The sequence below is a fragment of the Buteo buteo genome, chromosome 11, assembly GCF_964188355.1.
Source record: "Buteo buteo chromosome 11, bButBut1.hap1.1, whole genome shotgun sequence".
Lineage (NCBI taxonomy): Eukaryota > Metazoa > Chordata > Aves > Accipitriformes > Accipitridae > Buteo > Buteo buteo.
In genome coordinates, this window is record NC_134181.1 from 16761023 (window position 1) to 16787216 (window position 26194).

General features: G+C 39.7%; 1 protein-coding gene across 2 annotated transcripts in view; it reads left to right on the forward strand.

Annotated features, from left to right (window-relative positions):
• NKD1 (NKD inhibitor of Wnt signaling pathway 1) overlaps positions 1-26194 on the forward strand; it is a 294264-nt gene that overhangs the window by 240362 nt on the left and 27708 nt on the right. For both annotated transcript variants that reach the window (XM_075040211.1, XM_075040212.1), the window contains exon 6: positions 9518-9575. In XM_075040211.1, the coding sequence (XP_074896312.1) occupies positions 9518-9575 (58 nt within the window). The remainder of the gene's footprint in view (positions 1-9517; positions 9576-26194) is intronic.

The window sequence follows — 26194 nt, forward strand, 5'->3', positions numbered from 1 at the left end:
TTTTATTTGCTTGTAATCCTCCCGACCCTGTGGATCAACATGCAACAGTTCATCTAAATCAAGTTTTTAAATGGTCTGTGTCTGTGGGGTTTTATTGGCTGTAATTAAAAACCGTGTCTGTTTCTATGTATGCAGCATCAATCGGCATTCAGGCATGATCACTGATGCAGGACTACTTACAGGAATGTGTGGGGACGGATTCTACTTTTATCTTTTTTCTGCAGAGCCTCAGTGCTTGTCCTGTGTGCCAGGGAGCAGAGGAGAAGAGTAAAAGAAACCTCTATGTCTGTCTTTGCCTCTTGTTGGCTCTGTTTTTAGCCATAATGCTGGTGGCATTGTGCTTCACTGTGACTTCCTGGCCCATTAAAACCCTGACCAGTTATAAAATGATTAGTTGACATACCTGGGCTTTGGGGACAAAGAGGTGGTTTAAAAAGGAATGTGAACCATCTGTTTTGCGAGCACCTCCTGTTGACAGATTTATGAATCAACATTAGCATATGTGTCCAGGGTCACACACCTGTGCTTCCTAACAAGGTAATATTATTTAGCAGGGTATGTTTTCGTCCTGAGGATTCAGGGCTCTTTGCAAAGGTGGGCATCAAGAATTCCATTTTACAGTTGAAAAATGAAGGCACAGAGAGATTTAAGTGACTTACCCTACACCACACAGTGAGTCTGTGGTGGAGCAGTTATTGAATCCAGGTTTCCTCCAGCTGCATAAATATACGTCATCCATTAGCAGGAAAAGACTTAGAGCTATAAACATAATAGAGGATCATTGATTATCATTCTAGGGGAGCTTTAAGCCCTTGTGCTGTATGAAAACCTGAACCGTGTAGGAAGACACAGGCTGTTATCACAACAACAGTTCAGAATGCAGTATGTTAAAGCTGTAATGATCACTGAAATTGGTGGGAAGAGTACCCTTGATTTCAGTGATCTCATGTTAAATGAGCAAGTTATTCTGTAGTCAAACTCTGTAGCCGTTTTCTGCAGGCTTGTTTCCCAGCATATGTCTGGGTAAAATCACCTCAGTGCACTTAAGTCTGTTTTTTAAAGAGTTTCTTGGTAACAAAATCTATCACGAAAGGAAGTTGAACAGAAAATTGGATTTATTATGTAGCTATGCCCATCTGCCTGCTGTGGTGAAGAAGCCCCAAATAAGCAATTTGGAGGAGTTATTGAGCTTCTCCAGGCTGGAAGGTAGATGAAGATTTGTCCTCTTTCATTCATGTCCTTATACTTGTTCACCAGTATAATCTATGTTGAAGATAAGATCTTGGGGGATGTGGGACAATTGATTTTGCAATCAGCAAAGAGATTGGAGGACAGCTAGAAGAACAAAGTAAGGTAAATAGCTAAATCTGTAGAGTGAGTTCATTTACCCTTCTGAAGCAGCTTCAAAGTGAATTTAAATATAGCAAAAAGCAGTCATTTCTTGTTACAGTCCTGTTTAATCTCAAAGACTGATGATCTTTTTTAGTTGAAGATGGTTGGACCCTTCAGTTGGAAAGTAACTGCTGAATCCATTCATCTATTCATACAGTTAGTTGCTTTCAATTATATTATCTCTTACCTGGCAGAAGTCCTTGAAAAACTGTGTCTCACCCTATCACCTTAAAAAGTAGAAGCCATAATAGTTCCAGAATTCCAATAATAGTGTTAATGGAAGATGTCACTTTGCAACACCTAGCAAGAGTTTCTAAAGATCCATAAAATCCAGAGTGAAAACATAATAGAAACAGTAATGTTCTGTCTTGAAACTGGAATGATCTAAATAAATGTCCCCTAAATGGATCTTCTGACTATACAGGTCTTAATGTCCATTGGATAATTTTATCTGTTAATGCTTTTTTGCTAGCTACAAGTAATATTAAGCAAGTCCATAGTATTTTAAAGTATTATTGCTGGGGGTTTTTTTTGTATACAGGATATGAATAGATATATATTTACTAGCATGCTTGTCTTCCACAGCACATAGGAGTCTTATGATTCAAGTTAAATGAGCAGGTTGGTGGCTTTTGTTGAATGCATGTTGCAGTGACTGACCACTAAAAGAGGATGCTCATTTACCCACTGCAGCAGAGATGAAAAAGGTACTTGCAAAGAGCATGTTTCAGTATTGCCACTACCCAGTTTTCATAGGCTGGGGAAAAGAAATATATCAGAAGGATTAAGAAAGGATTTGTGTTTTGTCCTGTTGGAAAGCCTCGTCCAGGTGTTGGATTGGGACAAAAGAGATTCAGCTGTGTGTTGCAAGCAACCTGGAGCAAAAAGTACCACATTTCCTTTCTTACCTATTCAGATGTCCATCATTAAGGCTTTTGTGTAAGTGTCCGTCTGCTTTGCACTTTCATTTCCTCAACAGCCTCATATTCATGTTCCTATGGATGGGATAACCTTAAAAGCGTATCATACAGCTGCTCCTTGTAACCATTTGAGGGTCTGTAAACAGGGATATACAGATATTGGCGATACTTTTTGCCTCATAAGCCTCTAATAATCCATGATCCTTTGGGACTGGAGATTAAGGGTGTTTGGGTTTGGGGGTTTGGTTGGTGTTTTTTTTGTTGTCCTGTCTTTATCTTCACAGTATTTTACCAGCAGCTGGAATTGATCTACAGTCACCTTCTGTGAGATGAGACTGCAGGGGCTCCAATTCTGTCAAATTGGTGGATATAGATGCAGTGATTTCAAACACTATTACCATATTATTATGGCTGGGAGTTACTACTCCTAGAGCAGAGGCAGCCGAACGGAATGCATTTGTGCGCTTCATCATCATAGTTTTTGAGCTGGTATATTAGTGTGAACTTTATGCTAAGGTACCAAAGGATGAATTTCAGTATCTGTTGTGCTATACCCATTGTGTTCTGCTATCTCTGTTAGGAAGACCATAACTTTGGACATAGAGGTCATCATGGCAGATAAAGGCAGTAAAATCCTAAACCATAGCAGCTAAACCCATCCAGGATCATCTATCAGAGATCTTAGAGGAGAAATCTGTTTTCTGAACAACTCTACCTGCTGTGATTATATTATGAAGAAATTTTATCTGAGAGAAGCTTCCATGCATGGCGGAGGAAGAAAAACCTGTCTGTAATGGATCGCAGAGCACCAGGTTCTTATTTCAGAGAAAGAAAACATTATAGAAGTTGAGCTTGATGCTTCGGCTTAACACACTGCATTATTGCAGTTGCAATGTGTATTTTAATGTTGGTCCAAAAGTTAAAGTCACCCTGACTTCTTCTCCAGGTGTGAGCTGCTTTACAGATTCTTTACAGAAAGTTCAATCCTGGTGAGTTATCTTTATTATTAAATTATCTGGAATGGCAAACTCAAAAGGAAAAAGAGAGAGTAAAGCCTCCTGGTTGCAGAAGGAAAGGTAAAATATGCTGCAGGAGGAACAATATTAGGCTTAAACCAAGGCATAAATTTGTATTGCTCTATAGTGTTTTTCTGTATGTTATATGCTTTAATTATTAATTGTATTTGCCTGGTTTTAATTTTCATTATAGTGAGGCTTAGAATATATACTTCATTTGTGTAAGGCCCTAGGTATATAGATTACTTATGAACAGGGAAGGAGAGGAAGCACTTGGCCTAAAGAGGACACTGTAATACCGAAGTGTATGGTTTATTTCAAAAGGCTTATGAGGGAGATCTTCAAGCATTTTTCAAAGAGAATATTAATATGAAGACTTCACTTCCAAATGCAGAGTGTGCCAAATGCATGCCCAAAATGCATTCTTATGTTTTGCCTGTAAGTAGTAATCACACAACATTGTGTGCACAAATGTCCACTTTTATGTATATTTGACTGCATGGGTTTGTATTCATGGAAGCTGCTAACCTAGCAAAATGTAATCTCCAAGTATATCTGACTACAAGTTTGATTTTTGTTTTTTTTTATTTATTTAATTTTTTAGTTTTAAGCCTGGCTATAAAGCTGCATTTGTAGAGAGTGATGATCACCTCAGATAACTGAATATCTACTTTCACCTGCATTATCCTAAAATAAATGATACCATTTTTTTGAGGTGTGAATAGGTTTCCTAGCAGTGAAGACTAGGCTTGAGTTGATTATAGTTACACATGGCTATGTTTCTAGTCCATGGAAAATTTCAGATTCCCAAAGGGGAACTAGGTTCCTCCCATCAATTGTTTTTTGAAAAAGTCTTTTACCTCTTTCTCTTCAAGTCTGGACAAGATTAAAAATAAAGTAAAACAATAATAATGACTGCTTTGGGGGTTGGATGGGTTTTGTGAAGCATCTTCAAGAGACTAGGTTTTCAAAATCTGCTAAGGACTCGCTATATGAAAATCAGACTTATTTTGGAAACTTGTTTCTTGCAAGTAAGACTGAAGCATTCAGAATAGACACTTAGCAGTTGACAGAGCCCTCAGTCATTTGGGTGAAAGGCCAAAGGGCATCCTCATTCTCTTGAACCTCTAGTTCTTGGAATTTTTTTTGTCTACATCAAGAATGGAAGTTTGTGCATAGGTGACATGGCATTCTTGTTGGCAGCTACTTTAAAACTGTTATAAAATCTACTCCACATGATGTTAGAGTTACCACATATCTTGTCGCTTGCACTCCTGTTGTGAAACACATTTCTTCAACTTTGCTCTTTCCAGAAGTACTGGGACTTTATTGCATCAATATGAGAACAAAGACAGAAAAAAATACATGTTTCAGTCAGATGGTTAAAAATAGGGAGGAAAGTTTTCTTGGTTGACAATTTGTTATTTTGCATGTGTTTTACTTGGGGAAAGTGGTGCATATGATACCTTTATAAGAACTTCACTAAAACAGGAAATGTGTGCATATTTTCTGCCAAAAATGTGGAAAATTGAGTATCTTAAGGCTAAATCAAAGGTTTTTAATGAGATGCTTGAAGAAGGAGTGGTAAAGCAACTTGTTTCTACTTGAGAAGAGCAACAGCTTTTAGAAAAATGTTAATTAACACAATATTGACTGTGATGTAATACAGGGAGTAGGGGGGTCCAAACTTTAAAAATGTGCTTATTATCATGATAACCTACCTAAATCAAAGGTTATCCTTTGATGTATGTAATACATCTGTGGATGTAGCTGTCTCTACTTACACCAAAAGCAAAACTGTATTTAACACCATGCTAGTTCAAATGTGGGTTGCTAAAATACACACTCTGTTTGCATTCTGTAGCTTTGGCTCTTATGTGCTGGGTGTCATGGAGAGTGGCATGAGAAGGTAGAACCAGGACAGGTAGAAAGAGTCGTACTGATGACCAAGATTAAAGGAATCGGTGGGCATAGAGGCCAGGAGGTAGAGCTAGATGTGAATGCAAATACAACTGTGTAGAGCCCGGAAGGTGAAGTCAAGGAGCTTGGCCTCAATGCAGAAGCAGAAAGGGAGCCAGCAAAGGCATAGGAGGAATAAAGAGATGCAGGCAGAACCATGGGTGAGGATCTGGATGGCAGCATTTTCAGATAGCAGGTGAAAATGAAGTCAATAGCTAGAAGCCCCAGAGTCAGTGCCCGGCCTTTAGACTCCAGAGCCTTGTATCAGTAAGAAAACCGCACAGGGTGGTTAGGGCTAACATTGGGGTTAAAACAAAAAATAATTCCCAGCAAGTTAGAATTCATTGGAGTCTGATTGCACGGCAAAGGTGGGAAGTGAGTGACGATTGCCTGACTTGTAACAAGCTGGATGGAAGCCCTGGGGTGTGGGAGCTTTTAGAGATTGTTTTTCTTCCATGTGTATGTATATAGTCAGCAGCATTTCTGAGGGAGTTGCACTAATTAACTCTTCTCTCCGCCCCCACCCTCTTAAATCTAAGCTGAGTACAGCGGCACCTATCAGAATGGGATATATGGGACACAAGGTCCTTTCTACCCAGGCCAGGCAGCCAGCTGTTAAGAGTTTTGAAGCAGATGTTTGAGCCTGAATCTTAGTCATTCTGTGTGATTTGTGTTGGTAGCTAAGGGAGGCCAACTTATTTATCTGGGAAACTCCCGGTGAGGTAGAGGCACTTACTCTAGATGGGTTTCTGTTTATCAACCTATAGAAGTGGCATGCTGGAATAATCTTTCTACGTAAATGTTTCTTTTCTTTATTCTTTCAAGCACTCCCTGACCTCATTTATATAGTATTTCACAGGGTACATCTGGTTTTGGTTGTTTCATGACTCAGTGTTCCAGTTTGAAAACGCGGCGTTGTGATTTAAAACATCGTGTCAGGACAGTGATATACAACTACCCATGACCTAAATGTTGTTGCTTTTACTCTCTCAGGCACCGCTCCTGCTGCAGGCCGGGCTCTTGCAGCTGCGCAGGGAGGCCCATGCTGCAGAGCCTGGCCAAACGGCAGAGCCGCTCTTGGTTTTTTCATCCCCTCGAGCCTCTTTCCTTTGTGCTCCAACACGCTTCTCCCCAGTGTCAAATATTCCTACCTGGCTATAGCGTTTGCTTCCCACTAGAATATCTTGAGCTGCAAGTTATGTTTTACACATTTACCCTTTTCTTTCGCTCTAGTCCATTTTCTGAATTTGGGTCGCTGAGGGTAGATGTGCTATTTTATTCACATTAAGGTAATTTGAACAGGTTCCTGGGAGAATACTCCATTATACAGTACGAGCTGCGGTCAGAATTGTTTTCTCTGGTGCTTGCTCAGCTTTTGTACTTTTCTGTTGAGTGTGAGTTTACATACACTGTCCAGAATCCTTTTCTCAAGCAGGTGCATTTTGGTATTTATCCAGGTTGTGACATATGTTTCAGTGGTGTTAAATATATTCAGGTAACTCTCTTGCAGTTTTTTTTGACAGAAGAGTTAATGATAATAAGATGAATGATATAGTTTTTTCTTTTTCCCTTCATTTTTTTTCCTGTAAAATATTAGAGTTGCCCACGCCTTTCACAGATATATATCTGTCTATCAAAGATAATACGCAGAAGAACACATTTGAATGGGAGCTGAGGAATTCTGCTTAAATGTGTCATTAAAATGTTCAAATGATACTCTTATCAGTTTCAGGATGGATTGTCAATTTATGTGCTATTTAACAGTTATATTATGGTTCAACATCATAAAACCACTTTTCTAGAATTTGGTAATTTATAATAATTTGGTTTAAGGCAGAAACACTTACTGGAAATTTGCTTGCATTAAGTTACTACTTTAACTTAAATAACTAGGAGCTAGAGAAGGAGTGAAACTAGACTAGAATATGAAACATATTTACTTAAGACCCATGTAATGATTAAAAGTGAGAAAATAAGGAAGCTAGCTTCATGAGTATTAATGCTTCACTGTGCTGTTTTACACTTCTGTCTTCCACTCTTTTCGATTGAGTTACTTGATGGTGCATTTTACATCAACAAATGTATGCTCATTTTTAAGTGATGTCGTTTGAAAAATCATAAAAATTAATGGCTTCTGGGTTTTGTAGAGGATGAGATTAATGACATTGTTTTAACAGGCAACATTTGATATCCAGATGCACTGCTTGCTTTGCTAAAATTTTAAGAGATGAAGGCTAACAGCTAGATAGTATTCTCCTCAGAGGTACATCACAAGTAAGATCATACCTACTCATTGCATATTTGCTGATCAGGTTAACAGAAAATATTTTTTTTTCCAAGAGAGCAGGAGGAATTCTGAGTTTAGTAAAAACAAAACCCCAAACAAAACAGTTATTAAATATTTAGCATTGTGGGAGAGAGCAGAGATGCCATATATGCCTATGTAATCATGTCTATGTATCTCTTTATCTATGAGAGCAGTCAGAGATGTGCTCTCAGAACTCCATGGAAAATGATGACATGGGGCAATTTGATCAAACAAAAGTATATCAACTTTTACAAGGCCCTGGAAAGACCATCTTCTTGCAGAAATATAAGTTATGCCAACGTTTAATGGCTTCTTTTTGATCACTGTCCATTTCTTCCATAATTTTTAAGGTAATGATTGATATTAATCAGAACACGCTCAAAAAAAGAGACATTTTTTACTGGAAAAAAACCTCAAGGAAACAAAATAGGTTTTGTGATTGGCTTCTTGGAAAGTTAAATCCAGAATGACAGCTTTTATAGCAACATTGTGCTGTGCATAATCCTAGCATTCCGGGCCAGGTCACCAGCATTTCCCAGAGCCATTTGGCCTGTGAGTTCTAACTTTATTTCAGGGTATCTGCTCATGAACAGAACAATATTTTCAGGGTCTCTGAGCTAGCTATCTAGTAGTGTTTGTGAAATCTAATTTTTAAAATGCTGTTGCAGAAATTGATACTGAAGAATTCCTAAGATATGCTTTTGTGGTTTAGTTACTTTCTGATAACTAATCTCAAAGAATAACATTTGGGCATGTGGAAGGCAGAAAAGAACCTCTGTCGGCTTCTTCAAGAAAAAGAAGTGAACTGCTTGTATCATGATAAAATTGCTTAACAATAAAGCTAATGAATACAACAAGACATTAATTTTCATGCGTTATTCCCTTATTCTTATCTTGTGCAAAAAGCTCCGTACTGTCATCTCCCAGTTCACAGGTTAATGCTGAGAATGCTGGCTCTGTGTTCCTGGTATATTTCTGCAGGTGAAGTTAAAATGGCAATGAGTGCAGGACGCCAGCTTTTTAGGACCATATCCTTCTTTATTACCATAACTACTTATCGGTGGCAGAGAATGTTTGTGGAGAATTTAGGGAGCCAGCCTATAAAGTAAGGTCAGTGACATTATGGTGATGCTAGAGCCTTTGGAATGAATGGGAGAAGGCAAAACATGAGGATAGCTGTCATTGCTTATGGTTTAGCTGGGATAGGGGGATGGAGCTGGAAGGGTCTGCTAATAAGAGAGTGAGAATGCTCTTCAGAGTCTTTGTAAGTAGGATTAGCTCTAAATCCCACTGATGCCCTTTATTACTATTTCAGCACCATTAGAGAAATGTTTTTGGGGTCTGAGATAAGATCATCTGCATATCTATAGCATCTGCTTCTGTATTGCTCTAGACATACTGGGGCTGACAAAATTTTATTAATTTCAGGACTGAAGGATCAGGCAGCTCTTCAGAGTCTGGTGTCTGCTTTTCTTGAGTGACCTCTGGCATATGAAAGTTTTCTGTTTGTTGGTGGAACCAAGTGATAACATTCCTCTGTGGGTAGTGAAGGGCTTATTTCTCCTTTATCATTTCCATTTGGAGTTTTTTTTTATCTTGCTTGATTGACAAGATGTTGAAATGCTAAATATTAATCTACTTTGTAAAAGGATTTGAATATGAACACTTCTTTTTTCTTTCCCCTGTACAATCTATTCATCTCCATCAAACTTTTGTCCTAAAGTATGTCCAGAGCATTGTCAAATAGCACCAAATGCATTGACTACCACTAATAAAGTGATTGACTTCTTTCCTGGAAAACAAATTCTGTACTCTTGTTACTGTTTTAAATTAATCCTGCTGATAATAAATACATATTCTTAACACGTCAACACTTTGTATATAGTATATTTGTCATTCTTTTTTTTTTTTTTTTTAAACAGGATTTATCTGGGGAAGGCTACAGAGACACTATTGGTGATGAACACTTTCATCTAGAAGGTATTTAAAGAACAAAATTTCTTGGTTAATATTAAGGGGTATTGGAGTAAGTCAGTGAACAAGTCAGTGTGAGAATGTATATATGAGAGTGCAGTTCTTGATATACTGATGTGTTGTTTGCCTGGCAAAGCTGTTAAGATGGGAATAGGATATTATTTCTGTATCTTCTACCACTGTCCTCCCAGTATCGAAAAAGTCACCCAGTTGTATCATAAGGACCAAGTGTTTTAATTCAAGTTCTCACAAATTTTTTCCAGGTTTCTCTTGGTATTGGTAGCAGTAGTGAATATCACTGTCCCCAGCAAAGGTGGTAAATGCGATCACTGAAAATGTTAGCGCTGGGTTTTGTGATACACTGCACACCCTTCTGTGTTACCAAACCAGATTTAGAAACTCCTGCATTAATTTCTAATAAAGACCAGAGACGCTTAGTCAATACATGTCTCTTGAATATTAATGGAATAATTATTCCCTCAAATAACTTCTTCCTTCCAAGTCTCACCTCATCTCTTCTTCTGATCAGGCCTCTCCTTGCATTGGAGATGGAATCATTGTTGTGGTAGGAAGGGCCTTTGGGGACCTTGAGTACAGACACTGTGTGCCAGAGAACACATCCAAGGTACCTTGAACTTCCATTGGGCAAGTGGGGGTTGGTGAATGGAAGAGATTAATTTAAGGACATTGTTGATCATTCTTTAATTAAAAAAAGAAAAAAAAAAAAGAAATGAGACTTCAGAAACTCTCTGGGAAACTCCCTACTTTAACAAGTGGTTGCATGGGCTGTGTGCTAGATTTGTATTATAGGCTAGTGGAAACAATATGCCCAACTTATTTAGAGCAATGAACCATGTCATGCTTAACTTGGAAATTTCTGTCCTTTTATAACCCAGTCATTTTTTCTGGTGGTAGAGACTTCTGTCTAAACAGAACTTGAAAGATTCTCTGTGTTAGAATGTCTGTCTTCCAGTTCCTTACCTGTGAAATGTGTTAATACTGTGTTTCTTGGATCCCATGTTTCTATCATGTCCGTAGTTTACAAAGAATGTTCCCTCATATGTGCCTGTGACATAGGAGCTCAATTTCAGCTGGCGCTTGTAGGCTACTTTTAAACAAAAAAGCAAGATATACTTGCCATGATGGAGTTGGTGTTTGTTAAAAATGTTTCAGTATTTAACTTCACCACAGTTTTCCTTTCTGCTCATAGTAGGGCACAATTCCTATAATGGGTGGCATTTTAATTTTCAGAATTATAGGAGAATCTACTTAACATGGGATAATAAATGTCAGTGAGATGAATAATTTCATTTTTCTGCGTCTCATTCTGCCTTCCCTTGCCTTTAATTATTTCTCACTTTGTTGTGTCGAATTGTCTTGCATAGCAAACAATATCCAATATATAATATTTCCAAACTAGTCAGCAGCAGGATTGTTTTTATTAGAGTGTGAAACCTTTTAGGCTACTGTACTTTCAGTCTTTCAGCATTTTTACATTATTACTTCTGATGCATCTCATTTCTTATGAAGTAGCTGAGCAGTGCAGACAGGATAGAGATACCAGCAGGTGGTCCTTTCTCTGTGTGCTCCCACCGGGGAAGAGCTGTTCTGTGGTATGTTTCCAGTTGGGGGGCAGGTAACTGTTCCCACTCAGTGCTCAGGCAAATGCATGCAGATTGCTGAGGCTTGGTCCTCCTCCCTTCTGCTCTCAAATCTCCAGACTATGCTTTCCATGCTGGGGACAGTGTTAGCCACTTCCATCTTGAATGGGATACTGAAAATCTTCTTATAATCAACAGATAATACTAGAAGCATTGTGTTAAAGCAGGATGTTTTCACCCTTTTTGTATAACTTCCTACTTTTTACTGGCATAATATTTTTGGATGATTGTGATAGTACTAGCATAAAATTGTGATGTTAGCATAAAGTGAAGCTGAAACATGATTTGAGACCTTTGTTAGGGCACAGCTTGAGTTCTGTGTGGCTTAGGTACAAGATGACCACTGTCATCGCTCTTTTCTGCATAGAAGTGTTTTGTGTGAAAAGGTAATCAGTATTCTAGAAAGTATATTAATCTTTCCATCTGAAATAGTTCTACCTTTATTTTGCTACCTCATAATCTTTACATGTGTACTGGTGTAACACATATATGTTGCATGATTATACATTTATGTGTCATAGGATAACATAAACATCACTGATAGCTGGTTTCAGAGACAGGGAGCTGTAACACACTGAAACATGGTTGGTTGGGCTAAGCTCACAAAGGACATGAATGGCAAAACAAAGACTTGAACCCAGCTCTGCCAAGTACCAGGCAAGTGTCTAATCAGTGAACTATATTCTGTCTTCATAAATACATGGTAGGTATGGAAAAAATAAAAAAGAAACATTTCTGAGATTTGCAAAAAAGCACAGCAGGTGCCACAGTTTTTCTGGGCTAAGGGAAAGTTATAGCCTTCACACTCAGACACTTTATTGGAGAATAAATTTGAGTTCTTTAGAAGACTCTCGCTGAAAAGACAAAGTGGCAATAAGAGAAATAATTGAATTCCTTATTTTGTTTTACATAGCCAAGTTCATTACCTTTTTTTCCTCCCTCTCTTTTTTTCCCCCTCTTAGCTATCTGAGCAGTACAGATAAAAAGAACTCTCTTTGCTGGATTTAACTTCTGTGTTGTTATGTAAAGCTTGATCAAATCCTTTCGTCTTAACAGACTTAACTGGCCAACAGCAAAAGTCTCGGGATTCTGGGATTAAGATTGTATTCGGTAAGAGGACTGATGCATTAGTGCTTTCTTTTGAACTATAGAAAGAACAAAGTAAACATCAAAAGCATTAAGCCATGAGAGCGGATTGTTGACTCGATGTTGCTGCATGACAAGAGGTTAGAACTCAATAGTGGCGACTCTGTTTACTGACTGCTGTGCAGAAGAAACAGTTTGAACAGTATTGTCTATTATATCCAGCACCTGCCTTTGATTTTGCTGCTGAGCAAGTCACTAAACTGAAATTTTTGGATTTTCTCTTACGTGGTCAGTGATTTCCTTAGATAAGAGACACCATTGGAAACTTCAGTCTCTTCTTATATTACTCTTACTCTGTTTCCCTTCCTCTTGCTTTCCCACTGCATTTCAGAGACTTCTACTTGCCAAACTTACGAGTATTTGTGCAATCTGCTGTGGCTGTGTATGAACTTCTCATGCTTGAACTTTCTTGACCAGCAGTTTCTGCACAAGAAGCATGTGCTTCATCATTCTTCATGTCTAGGATAAAAGAGCTCGCATTTTTCTCTTCCTTGTCCCTCGATAGAATAGTAGGTCACCAGAACTGAATGACTGGAGGTGGCTCTGGAAGAAGTCACAAAAACTAGCACAGACATTGGGAGATATTTTTCATTTCATTTCAGTGGGGAAGCTAAAATGGCAGGTAGGAATTGAATGTAGCATCAAATAGCAAGACACTCTTCCGTTATGTACACATGCAAGTGGCTCAGAAAGACATCTGCGGTTACTGTGTTCAATAATGACATCCAAGTTCTCTCTCTGCTCTTCAAGGTGTAAGCAAGCTTTTTAATGAATCATTCAAGAGCCCTGCTCTTGTTTTTCAGAACTTTTTTCACCTCCTTTCCCTGAACATTTGGGAAATTTTCACAGCTAAAGCCTGTAGACCAGGAGAGCTTTCTTATCTTGACCACTCCATGTCTCTATGAAGTGAATTGGGGTTCCTCCATCTTATCACTTGAGCATTTAGAAGCTTTTCAGAGCAGCCTGTTTTCTCCCTGCTTGTGACATCTGAATGAGAAGCTGGAAAATCTCCCTCTGACACAGACTGATTGTGGAAAAGAGGCAATTTCCTACTTGTCTTAATACAAGCTCTTTAGAGCCCAGTGGGATATAGCTATCAGTCTACTTCAGCTGCCTTTTGGAGTTCAAGGTGAAGTCCTTAAGCTCAGGAGACACCTAACCTATCACCCCAATTACTTATGTGATAATGTGATTTCACATGTCACTGTTCTGAAAAGTATGACTTAAGTGCTTCTACTAACCAGAAATCTTGCATCTCTGTGAGATCAATCTAGTCCTCTACCCGTCAGAGGAGCTGCCTCTTGTGCCAATAGCACTCTGTTCCCTGTTTCATTTGTCAGCCGGGGGTGATGTCTTGATTACTTATTCTCACAACAGAAGACTGGAGAAGATCCAAGCCTTCCTGGTGCCTTATCTAAACATGATATCCAAGGTCCTGCTGAAAGTAGTGACAAAGCTTGACCTGAATCAACAAACCCATTTTTTGATAAGTTTCCCAAACCAGGTGTATCCGAATCCCTAGGTGTAAGATGTTACCTCATCGGGTACCAGAAAGGACAAAATTATTCAGGTCATCTTCTTGCCCATAAATATTAGAGAGCCCTCCAGCAGAGTTCAAAGCACATGTTGCTGAAAAAAAAAATATCTGTCTATCTGTAAAAAAACTACTTCTAGCACTTCTCACACATTTACAACACATTATGGAATTTCTAAACCTGCAGGTAAGGCATGCTGTATTCAGCAAAGCAGAAAAATAATTCATTATATTCTTAATATTATTATATGTTTTTCAAGATGTTACTAGTATGTCCAGTCAGTCCTTCATCTCTTCTTCCTCCACCCAGCATCCAGGGAATCTGTGGTCAAGTGAGAGCTGAGGTGTGGTTAACAGAGTTCTGCTGTGAAGAGCTGTGTTGTTATTTTTGACTTGAATAAGAACTAATAAGCAAACAAGGAATCAATAGTAAGCAATGAACTAGTGACTTAAGGCTGCTGATCTCATGCCCAATGCTGCCGACCTTCCCAGACCCCCCCCAGCTGCCCATGCTTCCCCTATCGTACGCATCCCAGAGAGCCCAGGTGAAGAGAGCACAGTGGCTTCCACACAAGTGCTGCCGAGGTGCCCGTGCTTCCCCCTTGCTGGGGCTGCAGCTGCAGGGGAGGGCATGGGCTGGAGTGTGCCTCCCTCACAGCACCCTGCCGCAAGGCTCCTCTCAGCACTGCAAGATAATTCCCTCTTCTCTGTCTCTCCATTCAGGAAAAATTCAGTGGTGACTTTAGTTCCTGGAGTTGTTTCTAAAATTGGTAATTGGAAGAATATCTGTTGGTTGTCAACTCAGAGGAAGGGTGGCACTTGGTGGCACCGAGGTATGGTACTTGGGCCCAAATTGTTTATAAACTTGTCAGCAAAGGAAAACTTGAACAAGCATTTTAACTAGTTTTAGCTAACCATTTATTGGCATGTGAGACACTTTTTACCATACTTTATTAATCTCTTAGCTGTAATAAATTCATGTATTGTGCTAGGCTGAGCTATGAATGGGTAATAAAAGGCAGTTATTTCAAACTGCATGCTCCTTTCTAGTTAATGCCTTCAGTTACGATGGTTATTTCATTTATTTTCTCAAGCTTAAAAAATTTTCTACATATTATGAACACAAAATTCTGGTGTATTTATAGAAAAGACATAGCTTGCATCTTGCACACAGTCAAAGTTGCTCTATCTCAGCACTGTTGTTACTACCTACCTAGTACTATTGATGCAGGCTTGGTGCTTTGCAGAAAATGAAGGTCCCTTCTCTGTTGTGCTCTTAAACCAAATACCTATTCATCACTGGCATTGCAAACAGAGTGCTAATAATTGTACCTTAAAAGTGCTCTTGTGGTCAGCCTTCTGTGATGTTGTATGGGAACTCTGCATTTTAATGACTTGTTGCTAATCCTATGCACTTACCATAGATTTGCTATGCATAAGTATATGCTATGTGATCACTGCAGACTGGTGATCACTTGCTCACTGACTGTATTTTTTTCGGCTGTCAAGAGGTTTCTGCTGTACTCTTTCCTGCTGCTCAATATGACATGAACAACTCTGAGAAATATCTTCAGCTTCAGGGTGACCCACTGGCACCAGCCACCATTATCTGACAAACAGCTAGTCCCTTCCTAGGCTGGAAGCTGATAAGCAGGTTACTGTGCATTGGAAGGAGTACCAAAGAACATGGCGGGGCGGGGGGGGGGAGCAGTCGAGAGTGCCAAGAGAAAACTGCTTAGTTTGGCAGTTAGAATAAAAGCCACCAAAGAACATGAGACTGGTAGGATTAGCAGAAGTTTTCCTGTGGTCATGCACAGATCCAGGAAATTATAAGAAGCAGGTAGGCTGTTTGCCATGAGTGGGAGGAAAATCTTATGGCATAAGGCACTTAAAAAAAAAATTAAAAAAAAAATAAAATTGTACAAGAGTTTCTTAACATTAGCTGTTCCAGTTGAGGAGGGTTGGTATTTTGATCAGAAGCTTTTACTTCTAGAGCTGCTGTTTCAAGTGCAGCCAGGTCAGTAGTGATGAAAGACTGTTGCCATCCAACGGTTGTCCATGGCCTGTATGTAATGAGTTAGTGGTCTCCAGGTGTTTCCAAATGGACCTTTACAGTGTCTAACAGCTCCCACCCATGTTGGCAAGTGGTGCACAGAAAGGCAGTGAAAAGTGGGCTGTTAGGTCACCTCTGAGGGTGAGCTTTCCTCCTCTCACTGAGCCGCTGCTGTGTTGCAGGGTATGTGCTCTGCTACTTGTGCCATGCTTGTTCCCTGCATGTAGGGTATTGCTCTCTTTAGTTGATGTCCCACCAGCTCCTACCGGTGCTGCCTAACAGTTTTTGACAGATGATGTGTTTTGTCTATGGTTCGAGAGTTTTGCTCTGGGTTATTAATCCTCTGCATTAGACTGGGAAGATCATACATGCTGTAAGTAATAGTTCCACATTGAAGTCTGTATTCAGGTCGTTCTACACTACTGGAAAGTTGTTATTCCTGAATACAAGCAAGTTGCATGTTTGGTTCAGGGACACAACAGCAAAGCTGAGAACAGTCTGGAATTTCCTGCATCCATGTCTGTCCCTTACAATATGACAGAGAGAGGGTTTCAAAGTACAGTACAGAAGAAGATCTTCCAAAATTACAAGTGGTCTCTATTCTTTATGTGGCTGAAGAAAGCCAAATGTTAATATTAATTTACTTGTGTGTAATGTATAAAAAATATTTCAGTAGAAAACTGAGGTAATGAAAAGGGAAATAAACAAGCATGTCAAAAAAGGAAAGAGTTGATCCTTAGTGAACACCTTAAACATGGAAAGCTGTAAAATAATATTATATGCATGCTTGGTATTTATAACAATATTGGTTTTCCATACTCTTTACTTCTACCTAAGACTGGCAACTTTTCCTTCCTTTACAGAGAAGCTAATGCACTTTCTGAGTGGTCGTTAAAAAAAGAATCAATTAACAATAAGAATATTCATTTACTCTCAGCCCTGGGGTAGTCATTCACTAGTTTGCTAAGAGGCAAAAAGTCACCTGTGGGTATAGCTGTTCAAAACTCCGTGTGTACAAATCTCTCAAGCTGCTTCTCTTGTAGCATGGTAGAGCCAGACCGTCGGGGTGCACGTGGGAAGCAGGAGAATCAAAGGGCAAAAGGACTTAGCTTAGGAAGATGTCATCAAAGGCAGGAGGGCTCTTGCATTTGCCTTCCACATCCCAATGGTGAGCGAAACATCACGGCAGAGCTTAGGCAGCAGACCATGGGCACCCAGCTGGTTGCTCACATCAGTGAGTGAAGCTCGAGGGAAGCTACCACGTAGCGGGGCTGCGATAGGGGAGAGAATGGGTGCCGGTGATGAGGTGCATGCTCTGTGCATGAGATTTGAAAGGGCTGGGCCTCAGTAATCTGGTCTCACCAAATCAGTCTTGGTCATTGGTTTTTCCCTTGGGCTGTCAAGGTTGTGGTTCAGAGGAGGAAGGAACTGTAGCATGTGTAGGCATATCTGGGTGAGCTGTTCATCTCGCTTAGGCTGGGTAACAATCACACTGGGCGCACAGGAATGCAGGCTGGTGCACAGCTCTGCACTAGCTGCCCACCGCATGGGTACACCTGTCAAACCCTCAACACCGCCCAGGGATGGCTGGGTTACAGTTAGCCACGTCTGTCTGCATGTCCTGCTCTCCTGCTTCTGCAGTGGTGACTAATCTGGGAAGCAGGGTGTACTATCAGATATACCATGGCAAACTGATGGACTTGGGTGTATCTGTGAGAGACAGCTGATCTAGTGTGTATGGTACAGAGATAAAGCTGCATTACTGTACATGTGCAGCGGTATAAAAATGTACTTGAACTTTGCCCCAGGACATCCACCACCAAGAACCAAGAACGAAATATGGGAACAAGTCAGGAGTTTGAAAACAATCTCTCTGGAAACATGATGAATACCAGTGGTTTCATTTATTCTACTTGAAGAACAAAGGTCCTTTTCTACTTTTAATTTCCCAGCAACGATTATTACCAGTTATTTTTCTTGTAGCTTTGACCACAGTTCGTGGAGGTTTTATTAAACATGTTTTTGAAAAGTGAGTCAAAATGCCATTCTTCTCTGACTCTCTAGTGACTCTCCCTTTTTTATTTACCATGTGAAACTAGAGCATATTTCCAGGCAAAGATTTGGGGTCAGATAATACTCTCATGCTGGTGTTCATGGAATTATTCCAGTTTTGTGCTCTTGTAATTGAAAGACGTTTTGGCCCTTGCTATTTCAGAAGACAATATATTTGTTTCAGATCCCTTGCCTTTACATGAACCATTACATTCATTTTTAGAAACCTTGAATACTGCATTTAATAGGCAATATGTCCTGCTGCAACTCTCGAATGTTCCTAAAGTTGCCAGTTCTCTCGTGTTTGAGTTGGTCTTGACATAGCCAGCCAACAGAGTTTCAGAGTGCTGCCTTGCTGGGTTTTTGGTAGCTTTCTGCAGTAGGCTTTTGTTTAGATCCCATGTGCATGCTTCTGTAAGGCCCTTCTCTCCTGCCCATAGGGATTTCATATCCCAGAGTGTCTCATGTGAGGATACAGTTTATGACAGGATTAAATAGTTCCTGCATTTCTGGGAGCGAATTTAGGAGCCATCATTTTATATAGACGGCTAGATGGATGTGAAGCTAGATAAATGCCTGAACCTTCGGGCTGGATAGTTTAGACACAACAACCTGTCATCCTGCTGAACCTTACAAATACACATGCAGACTTATAGAGGCAATTTCAGTGAAAAGCATATTGCTTTTGCCAGTTGCTGTTCCACATTCAAAGTGTGTATCAGTCAGGGTGCTTTTGTGTTTCAACTCCACTTCTGCTGCAGTAGCTACAGAAACCCAAAGTTTTACCTCACCAGGCAGAACAAGTGCCCTTTGTTACCTAGACAGATTACAGCTTTTTCTAAAGTCTGCTCTTCATAAAAGCCCAGCTTGAACAGTGGAAATTCTGACTTGCCTCAGATACTGAGGAGACTTTTATAGTTTCAAGTAGCTCCAGGGTTATATTTTAAAAGTTGAATTTCATCACATGTTTCAAGTTTGGTGGAAAAAAAAAAAAGGCATGATATTTTTAGCAGAAAAAAGTCCCCCCCACACCTTTTTTCTTAACAGATGTTTCATCTCAATCATATTCAAACCTCAAAGCACAAGTAGCAGTCAACCTTATTCTCCTGTGGAGAAAAAGATAAAATGTCATTTGTTTGGAAGAGGGTTGTTTTTTTTTTTTTTTTTAACCACAACTAGTTTGTGAGTAATAGCAAATAATAAGTGCAGCACTATGGGGTTGTGGAAATGAACCTGAAGCAACATTTCTGCTCTTGAAAGAGCTCAGCGTCCAGCTGCTCTTAGATGGAAAGTCCCAACCCCCAGCCTACCAAAAAAAACCCCAAAAACCAAACCCCCAAACCAGTAATCAGGTTTTTCTTGCTTTATAAATCTGGTCCAGCAATCCAGGTCCTTTCACCAGTAAAATATGTCATACAAAGTGCCCAACTTTGTACCAAAAAGGATTTAAAACTGTAAAGGTAACAAAAAGACAGGGAAGGAATAGTAGTTGTAAAATAAAATATCCAGAAGTAAAAGAGCTGCTACCCAAGGAATTTTCACAGGGCTCTGGAGGAGCAGAGAGCTTTGCTGTGCCTTGCAGCTGGGGCTGCACACGGAGCTCGGTGATGGCGGGGAAGCGGCCGAGGGGAGCCAAGACAGCCCTGAACTCTGTGTGCAAAAGATTTATTTAGGAGGGTGTTATAGTCCCTCTTAAGGATTTGGAGGCATGAAGCTGAAGTGTGGTGTTGCAGGCCTTTTGTTGTTGTTGTTGTTGTTGTTGTTGTTGTTACTATTATAATGAGCCTTTACAGAGTGGAGCCATCCAGGATTCACAGTGGTGCTATCTAGGAGGATATTGCAGCGTTTTCCACCAAAGGGGTAGCTCAAAGTAGGAAGCTGACTCTTCAGTTGTGAAACACATGGGCTCTCTAGAGCAATAGGAAGGGATGGATCCTCCTGTAAGAAGGGATGCTCCAAACTGTCTCCTTTTCTGCATTTTGAGTGGTACATAGCACAGCGGGCTTCCATCTCTGTGATCTTTAGGCTGTACCATAGGTGAGCAGTTACCTGTGTTTGCTCTATGGGAATCATTTCTTGTGATGAGATCCTGTGTGCTCTCTAGACTATAAGTAAGGTGGTAGGGTCAAGCCTTGATGCATTTTATTTCTTTGCATGTTTTTCAGTTTGTGATGTATCACCTTAGTAACATTCCACACCCATGTATAAGTATGAGAAGGGAAAGAGATGTATGCTTGTTCATGCACACATATATGCTGGACTATTAGTCACTACATTGCTTTTCAGTTGTGTTGTGGACCAATGTCCGTTCTCCCCCACCTCTCAGAGTAAGACGTAGGGCTCTGAGGGTGGGAACACTGAATCTGCTACTGAATATTAACTATGAGAGAGTTGTCAAGTATGCAACTGATTCATCACAGCCAAAATAATGTTACAGTACAGGTCCACAACATTGCTCTCTATAAAAGGCTAGCTTTGTGAGGGTCAGAGTGACATTATTCCTCATGGGAAGCAATTCTGATGAAATGAATCTTACAGTTCAGATACCTTTAGAGGCTCTGTTATCATAGCAAAGGTGGTGGAAACACGATTTTCCCATTGAACATCTAAGTTAGATGGGAGCGAGTTGATATCAAAGCCTACATTATTAATAACATTACCTACTCAGCCTTCATTTGAATAAAGGGTTATGTAGTGGCTGGGTTTTTTCTTCTTTTTCTTCTCTTGTGAATCTCAGGGGAAAAGAATCCAAAGAGACAAAGAAAATTTAAAACAGAAAATCCTAGGTGAACACGCATATCTGCAACTTACACTGAGAAGGGGTTTTTAAAAAGCAAAATTATTACCAGTTACTAAGCAAAATCAGTGTATGGCCATCTTTAGAGAACAGAGGTCTTTCTTCTTTTGCTTTAAGTTACAAATGATCAGTTGGTGTCCCCATCTGTCACTGTTCAGCAACAGAATTCAATGCTTCGCAGGCCCATTCAGAGCTCCAGGGACACATAATGCTGTTAGAAAGTGGTAAGTGGTCCATATGACAGTGACAGTTTTCACTTAAGAAGTACTTACCTATGTTAAATGATACAGATAGTTATAGCAGATTGCATTCTGTTAATGTGGCTTTTGATATGCTCAATGATCAAACACAAATCTTGCTGCTACAGGTATCATCCTGAACTATTCTGACCAAAGCTTATGGATATTCTCCCCTCATCCCCACCCCCACCCCCTTTTTTTTTTAAAGATAGGGGAGGGGAGGGAGAAATTATCTTCTTTGATCTCCGATGAGGAAGGGGGAAAAAAGACTGTTCTTTTCAGGCTTTTGGCTAACACAACAAACAGTGTTTAAAATTTAACTTTGCTTAATTAATTAGTAATTCTGTTTAGTGCTGTCTGATCTTCATCCAAAAGGTATTTTGAAGCTTGAGAACTGAACATCAAAGTGTATTGGGTGAAGATGGTCAAGTAAGGCATTTAATCTGGCAGTTGCTGTTGATGAAATACAGCCAGTTGGGGAGCTAATTGGAAAAAGAAATCATAATCTGGCAAAATTCAGCAAACTCCCTCCCTTCAGCAAACTCACTCCAGAGAGAGTGTGAGAAATCTAGGTTTAGTGTTTAAGCATGTATGAGTTACACCCAAGCTAGCAGAGAGAGACCATATTGTCCTTTGTATCCGCATCTTTAGTACAAATCTTTTTTTGGTAAGGAGATAGTAAAAGAATTTCCACCTCCCAACCCAACAGCCAACAATATATGCCAGACCTAGACAGAAACCTGTGATTCTGTATCAAGGCTTGGAAATACTTCTACTTGTATGTGTCAAATTATTGGGGTTAGCAAAATGAATTGAAGCTTTAAGGAAGGTAGTGTTGCACAGACCTGTGAGTTTGACTATTTTTTATTCAGGAGAGAAAATGTTGTGTTTGAGTGAATTTCAGTTTAACAATTCCCAAACGTCCTAGTGGTGACTTGTCAGTTAGAATCATTATCTGATGCCTGAATGATTAAAACATACTTTGGTTGTCTATTTTTGTTGGGGGTTTTTTGCAAGCCATCACATAGTCTGAGTCACTACCCCTCTGTTCTGAGCCTAACTGTCTCACCCTGGTTGGGTGCTGGCAGTAGGTCTTGTGATATCTTGAATCTCCCCCCCCCCCCCCCCCCCCGGTGTGCAATTGAACCTTTAATTTGTGTTGTGACCATCAACAGGAAACAGTGAAATAGAAGAAAATTATTTCTGTCCATATTTTCAGGTTGAAACACTCATCCCAGACTAGTACAAAGTACTACTAGTACAGCTCTTGCTAAATTGGTTTTGTCTTGTCCCACTGGTCTCAAAATGGACAATTAATTTCCCTACAGTAAGTTTCAGAGAAGGCAGCTTGATCTTTGTTGTTTTGAAGGGTGTGTCTAATTCATCAGCTTCAGCTTTCAACCAGAGAAAGTTGAATACACGCTTTTGGCACTGACCCAGGACAAGCCTGTTTTTCTATGTGCTTATTCTGGTGGCTGTGGAACAGGAATGTTACTCCCTTCCTGGTCCTATTCTGCCTAAGTTCATTTGCCGCTGGAGAAGAGGACATTCACTCAAGCAAATTTATCTCCGTCAGGGATGTATTTCAATCAACTCTGTGGAATAAAACCAAAATGTGTGCTTAATGGGGGTGGTATCTTTTAATCCATGGCCCCCAGGAGAACTTAAAAGTCAAATCTGAATGTGAATACAATTGTTAATTAAAGGACTTCTTCTCAATTTGGACTGTGAAACATAGTTATTATTGCTCTGGTTGTTGTCATGCAGTCAGCAAAGAATGTCAGTTATGTTTGTCAAACCTGATTTGTAATGAAAAAAATGTTGACAGAGCCAGATAATTTAGATGTCAGAGACTTCAGGAAAAACAACACAATTAATTGTCTTTCTATCCCTTTGGTCCTCATAGTCTCTGACTTTAAGTTCTGCTGCATCTGCTAGATCTGTAAATTGGAAATGAAACCCTTACTCTATTGACGTCAAGAGGAATTTTACTACTGAGCTCGGTTTGACCGGCTGTTTGATGCTCAATTCCACCAGTCAAATATTGCTATTGAAGTTCAATTTGAGCTTCTACAGAAGTGCTTATGACTTCATCCCCTTGTCTTGATACGTGTATGCATTTTTTAATTTTCCTTTTATCCTACTCCCCCACAATTCTCAGGTTCTAGTGTGTGGTTTGTTATTTTTCCCCATGTACAGATAATTCTGTCCCTTTGTTTCTGGTAGTAGTTTTGAAGAATTGCCGTGGAATCCAACCTATCCAACTTGAGGGGAAGGCTAATAATATTTCACTTCAAAGCGTTTGGTTTCATGTATGCCAGATGCTGACTTTCATAGGTGGCATTTTTGTCAATTCTCCGATTTTACCTTTACTCTGCTTTCTCTCAAAAATTACACAGTAATGACCTTGACATTAAGATAATAGTCACTGGTAATGTCCAGTGATAATTTATCACTGTGGAATTGCATAGCTTCTCCCATAGTTCTGCTTTCTGAGTTAAGGCCTTGTAATCCATCACATACCTTTTGGAATGGCTGTCATCCCAAACAGGCTCTGAAGTAGTTCATCTTTAGCATGAGTTCTCCTAACTGCTGTGCAAATTTGGACTTGGTAGCTATAACTTAGACCTGAACATTCATCAGAGTTGCATCCTTTTATGTTTCTGGCCACAGGATCCTTTTAATCCATCTGACTAAAATGCTAAGTCCAGTTGAAAAACAGAGAGAAACTGTCCTTACTTTGAGAAGGAAGTTCATTTGTTAAAGAACATGGTGCTTTGCTTGAATGAGGCTTTGAGAAATCTGAAATGACAAGCCACCTGCATGAGGGTGAAAGTTAAACAGTCACTTTTTCACCTGACCGTAGCTGTATTTTGGTTCTCTATTTCCCCCCCTTATTCTCGGATGCAGCATGAAGGCGAGTGAAGAATGGTTTGGCTGTCTGAAGCTTAGTATTATAAGCTCATTCACAACATGCAGCACAGCAATCAGTTTTACCTAATTTCAGGGATTTTTTGGCAATTCCTAAGGAGCACTTGGAATTATTAACCCCATCTTTTCTTAGGAACAAATAAGCCCCTGGAAAAAAAGACTTAATTCTTCAGGGATGAGTCTTAATACCTTTAAACTGGTGTTCATTCTCTCATTCTCTTCCTCCCCCACCTCAATTAGAAGCAATTGGGTGGTAGTAATTAACAATCTTAGAAAGAAACATCTGCTAGTACACTTAAGCCAGTCAGTTTGTTTTTCATGAGAGAATGGTATTTCACAATTTTTCCAAGTTAATATTTTTCCTTTATTGTCTTTCCAATTTCAAATATTGTCCAGACGCATTTTTATAGTGTCTTAAGGTTATAGAAGTGAATACAAGACCATTAATAATGAACAAGAAAAGAGAACATCATAAAGAAAACATATGCAGTATTTCAACTCATGAAACATTCTGTTAGGGAACATTGTTTTTGAGAGCATATGGTTATTCCCATGAGAAGTGATAAATGTACTTTTTTTTTTTTCTCCAGTTGTGAATTCCCAAAACAAGGGTAGGTTTCTCTGTGTATTCGTCTATATAGCGCGTTCTCTTTGTCAGGACTTGTTATCTGAGTGGGGAGGTAAAGTAAGTATTTTTGCACAAATGATATATTGTACATGGACCTATTTCTGATGGCCTAGACTTTGGAAACACAAGTCTATTAATTCTCCACACTCCTTTGAGATAGCTATCTTGTCTGGTCTAGTTTAATATCATTGGCAGAGCTGAAAGGAAGTTCACATTGTGAGTATATCTGAACCTTGGCATGCAGCTCACTGGTGGATCTCTGTTTACAGGCTGCCAGTTTTAACTGTCCCAAGCAGACATTCTCATTTTATTTATAAGTAGGTTCAGCATGTGTTTGTATCCTTCATGAAATCGAGCGCCTGTCAATAGTCAAAACTAAGTATAGAAACAAGATACCAAACACTTATCCTTCTCTTCTCAGACAAAACAGTCATAGTCCAGTATGTATTTTTTAATGTTCATTGGGTTTGGATAAGGCACCCGAGGATATATGCACAGACACACTATTTGATCACTCGTAAATATTATTTTAATACCTCCATATTCCCCTTTAAACTTTCCTCATTTAGATTTCATTTTTGTTTGCTGAATGAAACTTGACATCAGGATGAGATCACCAGATTTCCCCATTTCATCTGAGCTCCAAAATGAGTAACTGATTTCAAAGGATAATTCCCTGGAGCAGCAAGGCCAATGAGTTCTTCAGATCAAAGGTCAGCAAAGCTCAAAAAGGATAATTTCTGGCATACAGTATTTTAAACTCTCTCAAGGAGTGTACTGCAAGATGTATCCCCTCCTTCCCCAATAGCTGAACTCCTGTTTTTTGAGAAGACTAATTTGTCTTCTCACATTTTTTCCTCTGTTACCTAAATTATACATTAAAGTGAAAGCTTCTTATCTGAACGCACAAACTGTACATCCAGAAAGGTTATTAAATGTGCCAGTGGAAGGGCTGTTCCTGCAACCAGAAGGTAACTGTGCCGTTACTCTCTGAAACACCCTGTGGACTGGGGAACTCTGGTGCTCTTTTCACATGCTGGCAGCTTTCAGCACGGTGCAAGAGCGCGGTGGTGGAAGGGAGAGGATGCTCTGTGAGACACTTTGTTTTGACAGAAAAACTCAACAAAGAGCATTGGGGCAGGGAATAGTCATCCTGTGCAGGATCTGCTTCTCAATGCTCTCAGCCAAATGCTGTTTGCCATGCCAATGTCATTTGGGATGCTGTCCCTTAACAGTTAAAAGACCACCGTAGCAGTCTTTTGGCCATTAGGTACCCTTATACATTTAAAAGTATGTGTGATAACAGGGGTGGATTTTTTTTTCAATTGGTTGTCCATTGTTCCAATGAAGCTAGGGGTCATACCAGCCCCTCACACAAATGTTTCTTCTAAGGGATTGCAAAAGCCCCCTCATACAAATCTTTCTATCAGCTTAGAACTGTTAGTATGAGAAACTGATCACTGGTACAAAAGAGCCACTGAAAATCTATGGGCACATTTAGTAGTCATGAAGAACCACTATCAATGTAACTGTCCTTGTTATGAAGGCCCATGTTAGCTTTTCATTTCTTGTTGATTTTAGAAG